The following is a 12,448-nucleotide window of genomic DNA, read 5'->3' on the forward strand; positions in this document are numbered from 1 at the left end:
AATGGAACTCGCTACTAGTTAGAAGTTCCATTTTTCCCAGGGACATGGAATTCTAATCATTTTTGAATTCATGGGTTTTATCCACAGCGGAATCTTCTTTCTCGTTGCGGTAATTCATAATAAAATTGTTTAAGCAAGTAGCGATCTCAGTACTGAAAAAGACAAACTTGCATGAGTAGTGCAGATCCCTGTAAAAAATTCGCTTGCAAGCTGCAGAAATGTTTGCGTGGTAAGTACACGTAACGTAGAAGTTGTGCGATGCTTTGTGGGTAGAAAGTCGATGGTTTAACGTAAATTTTATTGCAGAAAACGTATATCAGCCATCCCGGTGTGAAGGAGTTATCGAGGAAATTAGACAGTGTTGTATCAAGCATCATCAGGAGTCGACTACGTGTGAGGGAATAGACATTTCAAAACCATATGAGCACAACACCGTTGATTATGTAAGTTATATTTCATTGTGGTTCTTCCATGGAAATGTAAGGATGGTGTTTAACTCACCGATTTTTATAAACCGTGGTTTTATGTCCCATTTATTTGTATGTTATGTATCATAAAAGAGATAACCAAGAGTGATGACTTGTAACTTTAACGGTTTTTATTACCATTTTAATAATGTAAGTTTTTTTCTGCTTTCAGAAAAAGATTTCACGTACAACATGACACCTAAGGTGCAAAGATTATCTTTTGCAGCACGTAATGCAAAACCTATTGCGGTCGGATGTACTATCCTTGCAGTTACAGTATTGTTTGAAGAACCAGTACGTCACATATTTTTGAGTAAACCCAAGGTATCAACTGAAGAAATAACGCAAAAGTAACGAGTACATTAATTGCAAAGTTTTTGTTGATTTACTTGTAAAGTTTCAAATCAATATGAAATCTGTAGACAGTGCTAAGATGCGTTTAAGGAAGTATCCAATTTTGTTAGCAAAGTGTCATGTTTCGGCTGCAGAGTATGCTACTTGTGTTATTCAAAAAGAAAATGTGAAGATGAACGATTGTCAGAAGGAATTCAACAAATTTAAAACTTGTTTAATCACCGAAGCTGCTACGAATAAAACGAAGTTGTAGATTTGTAAACGAAAGTTGATACAAAAGGCAACAAAATATAGTTCTTATGTGAATTATTACGTTTTTAGTTTAATGGTTCATTATTGGTACGATAATTTCCTAGGTTCAAGGAATTTCAAAATAGTTTATCTTTGGGGGTTATTGGATGTATGACAGAAATATAAATATTTCTGTTAACTCATCTGACCGAAGTGGACATGAAGAAAATTTGATTGGAATTATTACTCCTAGATTAAAAAGGTGTTTAATAATTAATTCTGCTTATTCAAGACCAGAAGTTTACAATTTTTATTTTAACGAACTGTTAGTATGGATTACAGATCGTTTAAAGTCAATTGTTTATTCGCGTTTGCGTTAAGATTAGTATTAGTGACGTACGCAGATTTTCATGATAAATACTTTGACGTACCATACACCGATATTGACTACACCGTATTTACTGATGCAGCTCGGTGCATCGTCGAAGGACATTCTCCATACGATCGTCATACCTATCGCTACACTCCTTTAGTAGCCCTTTTGTTGTCACCGAATATTTTGTTGCACAAGAGTTTTGGCAAAGTTGTCTTTTCTATCGTAGATATTTTGATAGCATTGCTGATAAACAAGATTCTAATTAAGCAGAATTGTGAAACCAAGGTCGCACACATTTGTGCCTTAACTTGGCTTTACAATCCATTTACCATAGTGATTTCAACAAGAGGCAACGCGGACTCTTTGGCCGTGCTTTTAGTTCTTTCAACATTGTATGCTATACAAAATAATCACTTAATTTTAGCCGGCATGTTGCACGGACTTTCAGTGCATTTCAGGCTGTATCCAGTAGGATTCAGCTTAGCAATGTATTTATCATTATGCGAAAGAAAATCGCTTATACCAAACACGAGACAAATCAAATTAGTCCTTAGTTGCGTATCAACATTGTCCACGTTGACACTGATATGTTATTATTTTTACGGATTCAAGTTTCTGTACGAAAGCCTGATTTACCATTTAATTCGAAAGGACGCGCGTCACAATTTCTCCGTTTACTTTTACATGCTTTATTTAACGGCCGAGCAAACCCCCTCGATTGTGCAGAAGTTATTTACATTTTTCCCGCAATTAATGTTACTGCTTGTATTGTCATTTTTTTACTCGACGAAGGAAAAGTTGCCATTTGCCATGCTGACTCAGGCTATGGTCATGGTGATGTATAATCCGGTAATGACATCGCAGTACTTTTTCTGGTTCCTCTCATTGTTGCCTTTGAGCGCGCCTTTTATAAAGATGAGTATGACTCGGCTGGCGTGTTTAATAAGCATCTGGGCCCTTGCTCAAGGAATCTGGCTTTTTGCAGCGTACTTGTTGGAATTTCGCGGCATCAACACGTTCTACTTTATTTGGCTCGCCGGATTGTTGTTCTTCGCCGCAAATACCAAAGTTTTAATGGACGTTATTAGTGGATACAGTATAAGTAGGAGCAAAGTGAATTAAATTGTATTCGAAAGACTTTGCGTTATCTTTGTAGCGGAATAAAGGTTCCTTTAAAGTATGAATGTCTCCGTTGATCAGTCGATTTTCTCTCGTGAATACAAGTAATTACCGAGCAGCTCGACATACCTACCATTATCGCAATAAAATAATATTCACCATTGACTTGTATCAGGAGGAAGAAAGCCACGTGTACGAGATTGAATATGGCAAGGTTTAATAAAATAATAACAGTTGAGATACACTATTACCTAAAAATATATAGAGTAATCGGTTACGGTCTACTTAGCAGTAAGCACAATGAGTCGCTTAATAAACTATAAAAGTACACTCGGGACGCGCGATAATTATTCGAAACAGAATTAAACGTAACATAATGAACTCAATCGATATAGAATACAGGGACTACTACTCGGATTCGAAATGAACAAACGAAATAGTAGTGGTAATAATGCGTGATTAAAGCATTCGGTCGTGTGTTCACTCATCCGATGAGATGCCACGTAACTTAAACTCGCAAAATATACACAACACGTAAAACAAAGTCGTCTTTGGCAACATAAAACATAATCGTTTCAGCTTTCTGGTAAGGCGTACAAAAGTGGTTCTTCGGGGCGCCGAGATTTGGACACGGTCGAAAGAAATGCTAATTAACGTCTCCTTAATCAACCGAGGCGTTAGCGATAACGTAACCGGCCGATAAACGACGATTGCAATTTACCCTAAACAGGAGATGGCTTTGTACTTGTTCCTCTTATAATGTGCGACAACGGAAGGCTTGCCTTGGGCTTAGCAGAAAGCTAAAATCTACAATCGCTGATAGAGCAATTTATAGTAGTAATGGACGTTGCAATGTACAAGAAAATAGTTGTTGGCACACCGTGTATTTAGACAGACTGAGAGCTCGAGCGACATCGTTACGATCCCCTCGTCGATATATCCTCTGCTTATTTTAATTTCCATTCTTGCGGAAGATCTTTTGCACGCCGGCCATTTTGTTTTTTTTTTCGAGCACCTCCGCCGAATTCTGACCCTGCAGACGAACGAGAGGAATCCCGAGGAGAGAACTTCTCCTTTCCAACTGCTCTGCCAGGGTGGAAATGAAAACAACGTGACCCTTTCATTCGTTGGCTGTGAATAATTATTAATTATTATTAAAGAATTGACATAGTTCACAGTAGAATGGGTTTGCCCTCGGAGAGAGTAGGCTGCAAATTCTTTGTGCACCGAAACTTAACATTATACGAATGCGAGTCGCTATTCGATTATACAGTTCCTCTCGTATGATAAGCCATTACAGATCGATAATCAGCGTATGTACAGTACAAAATTGTCTAGTAGTAACTAAATTTCTTCGGGATAGACTACTTCCGGTCAGACCTCGTCCCGTACCGAGTCCCCTTCCTTTCCCTCCCTAACTTATTGTACGATCGTCATCGGGAAATAAATTGACGTTAAAGGAACGGGCAAACGAGGCTCCCCGCCCTATTCTTAATCAATTAAATTCTCCCCGTTCTTCCAATTCTCCGAGGGATGAAATGTACAAAGGAATATATATACATATATATTTCTTTTTACAGGAAAACGAGCTCTTCCTAGATTTATGAAACAGCCTCGTTTCCCACTTTAGCGTTTCAACGGAATGCACAAAGACTGGATTCCTGCATGTGCCCTCGAGCATTCCGCCCTGGCACTGAAACAGCCCTGTTAAATGCGAAATAATCAGGTCTCGAAATGAAGGCGCAAACGTAAAAAGTGCCTCCTAATAATACCCTCGGTGAGAACGGATATCGATCTCGGTAAATCGAGCTCCAAGCTGGAGAGCGTTACCGCGTAATTATACATTTTCTAGTAAATTCCGCAGGCCAAGAAGCACAATGATTGGCAGTCCTCGAGATACGTCCGAGCGAAATACTGTTCGGGACATTTTAAATAATTGGAAACTGGCACTCAAAGTGACGTGGAAATATATGAAAAGCGACAACGTGTCGTTTCAGCCGGCCAGTTTCTTTTCTTTTTTTCTCTCGGGGATCTGCATCGGTTCCCGGGAAAGTATTGCGCGATCGTAACTAGTTGTCCCCAGAATTCTGCCAATTACTGTACTTATTTACTTCCCTTTGACTTTTCGAATTAATTCTTTTAACCAGCGGTAATAAAAAGATCTTTTCGTAGAGTCTCGTTCTAGCTTGGCCAGTTTCGAACTGGCGCACAGTCTTTTTTGATAGTGATGCCGCGCGCTTTATCTTTCTCCATTTTTCTTTTTCTTCCTCTCTCTTTTCGAAAGCGCACAACCAACGTGGTTTTCGGCTGCTTTTAAACCGGGACAAATTCTTTCCTACTGCTCCTATGTGGTGTCTATTTACACTGAGACGTGCGATTCCGAAGATCCCAACGCGATGCTCGAATGAAAGGCATGAACAGCGAATTCGGGACATGGCAGAAAAGTAACCTCCGAATTATGGCAAATCCTTTTAAAGTGGCGCAACTTCCCGATAAGCGGTCTGATTTTCGACGCCCTTTTTTTCGTTAGGTTCGCTAATAAACTACCATCTCAAGGGAATTAAGTAAATACTCCCTTAAGGTTTATCCGAGGATCCATCGCGCGGAAAATCCTTCGAAGAATTGCCAAGCAACTCGAAGATATGAAAAGAAAAAGAAAATCCGAATGACTCGTGTTAACCGGAAGGGGATGAATTCCGTAAATCAGGACAGCCGTTAAGAAAGAGAAAATCGAAAGATCGCGACGAGCAATTAATCACTTCGCTCGTAGTCATGAAATCGTGACTTTTGAACCGTCACGATCGCATAACTCGAGGTGCTCGCAAAACGGGAGCGAGAAATCCGTAACTCGTTGCCTCGTCGTTAAGTGAATTCACGGAAGGGATAGAAATAGAGGAGAAGATAAATGATAATAAGAGGGAACCGCGATGACAGTGTCGATATCGTCGGAACCGACCGCGAATGTACGTGGAAATGAGAGGATCGTTCAATGATTCGTAACGCTTTAATGAAGTTCCATTCGTACGAGAATCTTATATGTCTGGGAAGAAGCTTAACATCGAGAAAAATATTAGATATATATTACTTTCTAGGTCGTTCAGTCAAATTCGAAATAGATTATGTACAATGTCAATGTCGTACGAGAACTGGTGTCCCTCCCCTGACACGTCGGCCCCTCGCAAATAGACGACATGCCCCTTTTACAAAATGAACTCGGGGATGTAGTAACGTTCGTACTGTATCTCTGTTTCCTTTCTTTTTTTACACCTCCTAATAAATAAAGTGCCGCGCCTCGATCGAATGCGAATATCCTCGAGAAAGAGAGAGAGCAGCGTTTGTCTGACCCGACCTATCTTAACGACGACGACCAACTAGACCCATAAACTTTTCGAAATGTAATAGGCTATAATTTCTAATTGAGCCGTTCCATGTTAAGAGATACAAACGGAGCTTCCAACGCCCTCCGAAAGCTCGCCTGACGAAGAACCATAACCGCGCCGTCGATCGCCGGAAATCCGTTATCTACCCTCGGCATAACGAGCAAAGGTTCCGAGGCTTTTCGAAAAACTAATCCATCTCTACCTCCCCCCGATTTTTAAATACCGAAAAATATCCAAGTCGAGCTTAGCGAGCCCGAACACGGGAAGTACAGACCGTCGGAATGGTGGACTGCAGTTCGCCCTCGCTCGTGAAATGCGTGAAAATGGATGCATCGTGCCGACGAAGGAACAGCTCAACTGAAAGTATGAAAAGTTCCAACAAATCGGAGAACTCCTTATCTACCAGTTAGGCAACGTTCCGTTCGTTAACGTTAGAAAGTCCTTTATAGTGTACGGCCTCGTTCGCTCGAGTTTCTCGAGTGGCTCCTCGGCTGAGGAGAAGCCTAATGTTTTTTTTTCTTTCTTTTTTTTCCCTTACATTTTCTCTTAAAGCAAAGATTCGAGAAAAGGTGCGTCCGTAGCATTTGCAGGAGGAATTACAGGGTCGACGGCGGTGCCTCGGGAAAATAATTCGACCTTATCGATTTCTCGGGTATTTAAGAAAAATGAATATCTCGAGTTTAGAGCGAACGAGGACGTGCACTCCCCGCCATGCCCCGGAACCTGAAAGTTAGCTAGTTGATATCGAAAATTCAGGCTTCCCGCGACATGTTAGGCATTCCGCGAGTCCAGACACCGCGATAGAAAATCTCACCCTAACAGCAATGCGCATTAAGTAACATTCAACCTGACCCTCGAAAGCTCCTTTCCGAGGCCACGATAGTCCGAGGACTCGACGAGGTGTCCTCGCAACGAAGAGCCGCGCGCACCGCGAGTCGAGTCGTTAAGTGACGTTATAAAATCCCGGCGTACTCGTCTTAGGTAGAAACATATTGAAAAGGCGTTAAGAAATGTCCATCAAACTTCCGACCAAAGAGACTCTTCGACGCGTCTCGCCGCTCGCAACTACGACCTGACCAATAAGCCCTTTCCACTTCGCGTTACAAACGATCGGATCCATGTACAATTTGATTATTAATTGACGGATAACCAATGAATACCTACAGGGTGGTCCTAGAGCAAGAAGGCGGAGAATTCCCTAGTTACTTTAAAGCGATTAAACTCTTCTAATTTTAACATTGCCTCGGGCCACCCGACGCATTGATTGTTACTAGTTTTGGTAGTATACTTCGTTATTCTACGCCGCAGAAGAAGCTCGATCGCGCGTCAATCGGCACGAATTCTCGTATCTCTCCTTCTCTCCTTGTGTACAATTAAGAATCTCGTCGAGGTGTCGTTAGGTACCCGCTCGAGTGCGCCAGGTGCTCGTAAAGTACGCTCGACTTAGACGAATTTCAGGACTCCTCTCCTTTATATATATATTTTTTTTAATTTTAAATGCTTACGACAGGCAAGTCGTGCCTCGTTTGACAGTGGTTAAGCCTCGCCTTTTGCCATTCCTACCCGCGAAGGAAACCAAAGTCTCGACCTTTTTTAAATCTAGCGCTGAGGCGAGACTGGATCTTGACGCACCCCCGCCCTGAGCGAGGGCCCCGTTGTAAATGCAGTTTTTTGCTACGCGGCGACGCGATATCGAAAAATGCCTCGAGCAAAAGTTGTTCCTCGGATCGGCGGGGATGACTTTTATTCGGGGCGTTTTTACGTGTCGCGAACAGTTTGGAATGGAAATCGATTTTTATACAGGCGGAAATGCTGGCGCAGGGCGGCTCGCTCAATGCGGCGTTCAACATGGCCTCTCGATTTTCAAACGCGTTTACGCGACAATCCCGAAAATGGATCTCGCTTTACAATCACCCTGTAGATTTCGCACGCAGATGGAATCGAGACGCATCGAGGTTCCAGCATATAATTCTAACGTCGTTTTGAACTTCGAATGATTTAAAACGGTATGCGGGGCTTCTTGCAATCGGCGCCATTCCGGATTCGCATCGGTATGTGTTTTGATTTTCGTGGACCTTGGTTGCGATTCACCGGGAAATCCCGGTATGTCTTTCGGAATCTTTTCATGCGCACCCTCGCTTCGAGCCGAATTTAATTCGAGAAAGTAACGGAGGCTCGTAGCTACGGGATATCTTTACGGTATCTGTAGGTGTTCGGGTTTTACGATTGGTCGTTGGCGTAGCCAGGACATTCCGTAAGAGCTAAAACATCGACTTTCGGACCGCCCCCCTCTAAAGCCGCCAGGAAAGTTCATATTAAATTTAAAGCCACCACGAGGCGTAATTTCGTGAACATTCACACACCGGGGTGTTCACTTCTCCGATTGACGCTCGATACCGGACTCTAAATGTGGCGCTACGTTCCCAGGAAAAATTCTAATGGCCACAGTAAATTCAGTTTGAACCGAGCCGACGAAGGATCGCCTTCTGACGAAATAAAAAAGGCCGTAGAAAGTTAAAAAGAAATGTATCATTCAGGGATAGCGCGTAATAACGTGGAAAATAATTAACTCTCTAAGAATGGATCAGTGGAATAGGCTCGATTTCGGTCCTCCGGAGAACCGTCTCGCAGCTTCCGAATGGACCCGAAATTTTTCACCCAAAACACCTCTTGAATGCCGCTCTGGTGATTGAAATGTTTCCCTTTGGCAAATTTGCCATTTGAGACTGGACTAAAGGCCACTACGCCCTTTGGCTACGCCACAATCGCTGACCAACCGGGTCGATATGTCGAACAGGAAAAGTCGCCCTCTTGCAAGCCCTTCGCGAAGAGTGAGATATGCGTGTAGTAATTCGCAGTTATAAAACTAACTAAACTTACGAGATACAGTGAGCAATAATTTCAGTTATTTACACAAATTATTTTACAGACGTATAATATAAAGGTGTCTCTCGTAATACAAATGTATATCCGCATCCTTATTTAAATCTCGCTCCCCACATCCTGATGGGACATCCTTTCTTCCACGTTCGGCGCTCGAGGAGGCGGCCCAGATTTCGCACGCAGCGCTCTTAATCGTCATTAATAATTGAGAAGCAACCCTGTTTCGTTTTCAAAATCGTAGTTCTCATTCCGCCAGCACTCTAGTCCCGGATGCACCGAACAGGGCAGACCCTCGAAATCATAAGGACCACTGCGATTCCCCAAGTAATCGACCCACCGGTTAAAAGAAGAATCCGCATATTCGTTTCTCTGTACAGCCGTGTAAATACAATTCAAGACACCCCGTTCTCCAGAAAGGAATTAACAGCCATTCTACCGGAAGTAAGAGGCACTCGTTAAACGCCTCTGCAGTCGCGAAGATTGCTTTCGCGTAGGAAAAATGGAATTGAACGTCAGACGAGCCGACGTTCGCGTGATTTCGAGGATCGAGCTGGGAAAAGTGCAGCAAAAATACTGCACTCGGTGACAGAGCTCGCATCATGGCCAAACATATCTTGAGATCGTTGCCCGATCAGGCTAAGTCCACGAAAAAGCGCGATTGTCAACGAAATCCAGAAACGACCGAACAACATTGGGAACGTGAAAAAGAAAGACGTAGAATAGGCTGCGTGGAACAATTCGACCTCGAACTGCGGCAGGCGTGGAGTATGTATATATATATGTGTATATATATATGTATATCCGGTTGAAAAAGACCTAACACGCTACCTCAATGTCGTAATTACACGTTAAACGGATATATTTACACGAAGCTGTTCGCTCGCCCGAACGCGCTTATTTCGATAAAGTTACTTTAGTGCCATCAAACTATAGGCTCTATGTTCATATTGACAACGGGTGTATGATATATCTAATTATTTATCTATCTATCTTACAGAGTCGCCGAGAGTCCGCGCGGCAGTCTTCGCGCTCATCGAACGCACGTGGTTGGAATACAATAATGCATATCAGGTGCGTCCGGAGCAGCGAAGGCGCCGGCTCCCTCGAATGTCCACCCAAAGTCGATCGTCCCTTGAAGCTGGACGGGTCCAGGCTCTTCGTCCCGCAGAATCCTTCATCGACGTCGTCGTCGTCGTGACCGACCTAATCGCTAATGCCCTACGAGCGAGGGTCTCTGCACTACTCGCGATAGGGTCCGTGCGAAGAGGACTCGAGAGGTGAGGCACGGCCTTCCGTAAGTCCAGAGTCAAATGAAATGCTTACCGAGTGGCTTAGAGTACGTCGAAGATTGTCAGTAACGAGTGGTCTACCTGCCTCGAGTCATTAAAGCTAACTGAGCGCCGCAATCGCACCTCCATCGGGCCCGCGCTGCCGCCTTCGTGATGGCGCTCCCACGTCGATCGACGTCCCGGTCGCAGGGGCGCAGTCCATGGATGAAAGACGAAGTGACACGGTCGAGGTCGTCCCAAAGGTGCACCGGCACCTGGACCAGAGGTATAGGAGGCTGGCTCCAGGAGAAGAAGTCTCGCCCCGATGCAAGGATCAATGTTCATCGGGGAATACGACCTGGTTCCGGCACGAATGCGTTTCGATCCGGGAGCCGCGCCATCGGCTGCGCCCCTGCAACCACAGGCAACCTCCCGTCCAATTGGATCGTCATTGCACCGCTAATTGAATATTAATTAGGTATCGACGTTGGCGCACGGTGTAGAAAATCGCCCCGCATCCAATCGTCGGAGCGGGGACCTCGAAAGCGTCCTCGCTCCTGCTGTACAGGCGGATGCGGATGCGTTTGGCGTGGTCGATCGTCCCTTCTTGATCGGCGCTCTTGGGTCGGGTCGGTGCACGGGACGCGGCGGTGCCGAGGATCGCGAAGATGTCTGCAACCAGGACGAGTACCTCGCGATCGGCACCGCCGAGTCGTCCCTCGGGTCAGACAACGGTCCAGGCATAGTCGTTGGCGTCTCCGCGGGGCGACCGGAAGGGCAGATCCCAGGTCACGGATTTCCGCCCTGAGGGTTTCTCCTCGTGGAAGGCGTCCCCTCGAGAGGGCGAAGAGTAGGGAGACTCGAGATGGGCGAACGAGGTCGCGCCGTATGTCTTCTCGTGGGTCGCGCCATACGACCGTACGTCGCCGCCGACGCCAGGCATCGGTTTCCTTCTCGACAGGAGCCTCAGGGTGGTCTGGTCCTCCCGGAGGTACTCCTGCATCCCGAGGGTGTCGCGGAGCCCCTGCGACCTGCCTCTGCTGACAGACAGCTGGTCCAGGAAATCCGCCCATCGGGGACCCGCGGTTCGGTCCGACGCCGTCCTGGCGTGAGCGCTCATCTTGATGGCGGCGTAGTTCTCGGCCAGGCTGCGCTTCCGGTCGTAGACTCCTGGACGGTGAAGGTCCCGGTGGTCCGGCAGGTGTCCCGGTCCCTGGGGAGGCTGCTGCCGGTGGAAGAGGTCCTTCTCGTATTCGCAGGGCACCCTGGAGGCGCCCTCGTGTCGCCGCTCCACCAGGTACCGGTGGTCCCTGCTGGCTCTGCGCAGCTGCCGCAGCACCCTGTCGATCTCCTCCAGGACTCCGTCGTACTCTCCAAAGCTAGAACGATTTGGATAGGTGTCGACCTGGAGTCGAGGTTCTCCTTTGCGCTGGCGGACCTGGAGGCCCCTGTCGAGCGGTTCCTCGTGGGACAGGTCGTTCTGGCGACTTTGCATGGCGGAAGTCCTGCTACCACCTGGTTCGAGACCGTCGCTGGGCCCGGCTCGAGGTCCATATCGTGACTTTGAGTGGCGGATCTTCCGACGCTCCAGGATGTCCGCCTCTCGAGATTGGTATCTCCCGAAGTAGGCGCATTCGGGGGAGCCCGAATGTTGACGAGGCCGATTCTAGTTGCGATTCTCCTCCTTGTCTCATACATGCGTCGCCAGGGTGCCGACCGCCGAGGTGCGTTTCACCGTCGCGACGCCGCCATTAGGCCCTCCGGTGATATAGTGGGTAGAACGAGGCGCCTGAAAATTCAAGACGCGTCATCGTATCTGTACCTTATACCGTGAAAAAAAAAATATATTGAACCAATAAATATTTCGCGTTAATTCAAAGAGCAATTATTTCGCTCAAATGAGCTTAAATAAATTCAAAGAAATGTTGCATCCGATTTATTCCAATTTATCTCGGACAAATAATTACTCTTTGCCCCATTCAAAGGTTTCTCTGGTTCAATGAATTCTTTTTTTTTTCCTCAGTACAGTCTCTCGGTAACGCGAGGGTGCCGAGGCAACGAAAAACCCGATGAAGAGGATCTCGAAACGATCGCGTTGCGCAGCCGCATTCGCAAGACCCGAGCTGCATCACTTCGTGGACAAAGTCGCGAGTACCTACATCGGAGACCGCAACGGAACGTTACCTTTCTCTCGGCAAATTACCGTTCCATAATCTGATCGGTACGGTGCATTCGTTACGCGCGACTGTGCTCTTACTCTCAATGGGGACCTTGCGTGAATATGTTGGCGAAACGGTGCCGTGCGATTTTTTTTTTTCAGCAGGGTATACTTTCGCTTTCGAGATCGTTGGCGCAATCGCGATCGCGAGA

At 45.8% G+C, this 12,448-nt stretch overlaps 3 protein-coding genes across 4 annotated transcripts in view; 2 read left to right on the forward strand and 1 right to left on the reverse strand.

The window, feature by feature from the left end:
* The first annotated feature begins 60 nt into the window (after window positions 1–60).
* LOC105699796 (cx9C motif-containing protein 4) lies at window positions 61–870 on the forward strand. The gene is made up of 3 exons (XM_012425101.2): window positions 61–229; window positions 307–443; window positions 640–870. Exons 1-3 carry the CDS (start codon window positions 172–174, stop codon window positions 661–663), a joined length of 219 nt encoding a protein of 72 aa, XP_012280524.1. The 5' UTR covers window positions 61–171; the 3' UTR covers window positions 664–870.
* Window positions 871–1,101: 231 nt separating this feature from the next.
* Window positions 1,102–2,612, forward strand: LOC105699795 (GPI mannosyltransferase 1). The gene has a single exon (XM_012425100.1). The coding sequence runs from the start codon at window positions 1,384–1,386 to the stop codon at window positions 2,548–2,550; it is 1,167 nt and encodes a 388-aa protein (XP_012280523.1). The 5' UTR covers window positions 1,102–1,383; the 3' UTR covers window positions 2,551–2,612.
* Window positions 2,613–11,731: 9,119 nt separating this feature from the next.
* LOC105699794 (irregular chiasm C-roughest protein) overlaps window positions 11,732–12,448 on the reverse strand; it is a 94,954-nt gene continuing 94,237 nt past the window's right edge. For both annotated transcript variants that reach the window (XM_012425099.2, XM_012425098.2), the window contains exon 13: window positions 11,732–11,867. In XM_012425099.2, coding sequence (XP_012280522.1) covers window positions 11,769–11,867 — 99 coding nt within the window. In that variant the 3' untranslated portion in view covers window positions 11,732–11,768. The remainder of the gene's footprint in view (window positions 11,868–12,448) is intronic.

The sequence above is a fragment of the Orussus abietinus genome, unplaced genomic scaffold (assembly GCF_000612105.2).
Source record: "Orussus abietinus isolate OABI.00-Male unplaced genomic scaffold, Oabi_2.0 scaffold19, whole genome shotgun sequence".
NCBI classification, from domain to species: Eukaryota; Metazoa; Arthropoda; class Insecta; order Hymenoptera; family Orussidae; genus Orussus; species Orussus abietinus.

Bases quoted from the DNA above. Each gene is read 5' to 3' on its own strand.
- LOC105699796 (XM_012425101.2), top strand. From the start codon at position 172: ATGAGTAGTGCAGATCCCTGTAAAAAATTCGCTTGCAAGCTGCAGAAA. The intron at 230-306 runs GTAAGTACACGT...ATTTTATTGCAG, and splicing joins GCTGCAGAAATGTTTGCGTG to AAAACGTATATCAGCCATCC. The intron at 444-639 runs GTAAGTTATATT...TTCTGCTTTCAG, and splicing joins AGCACAACACCGTTGATTAT to AAAAAGATTTCACGTACAAC.
- LOC105699795 (XM_012425100.1), top strand. From the start codon at position 1,384: ATGGATTACAGATCGTTTAAAGTCAATTGTTTATTCGCGTTTGCGTTA.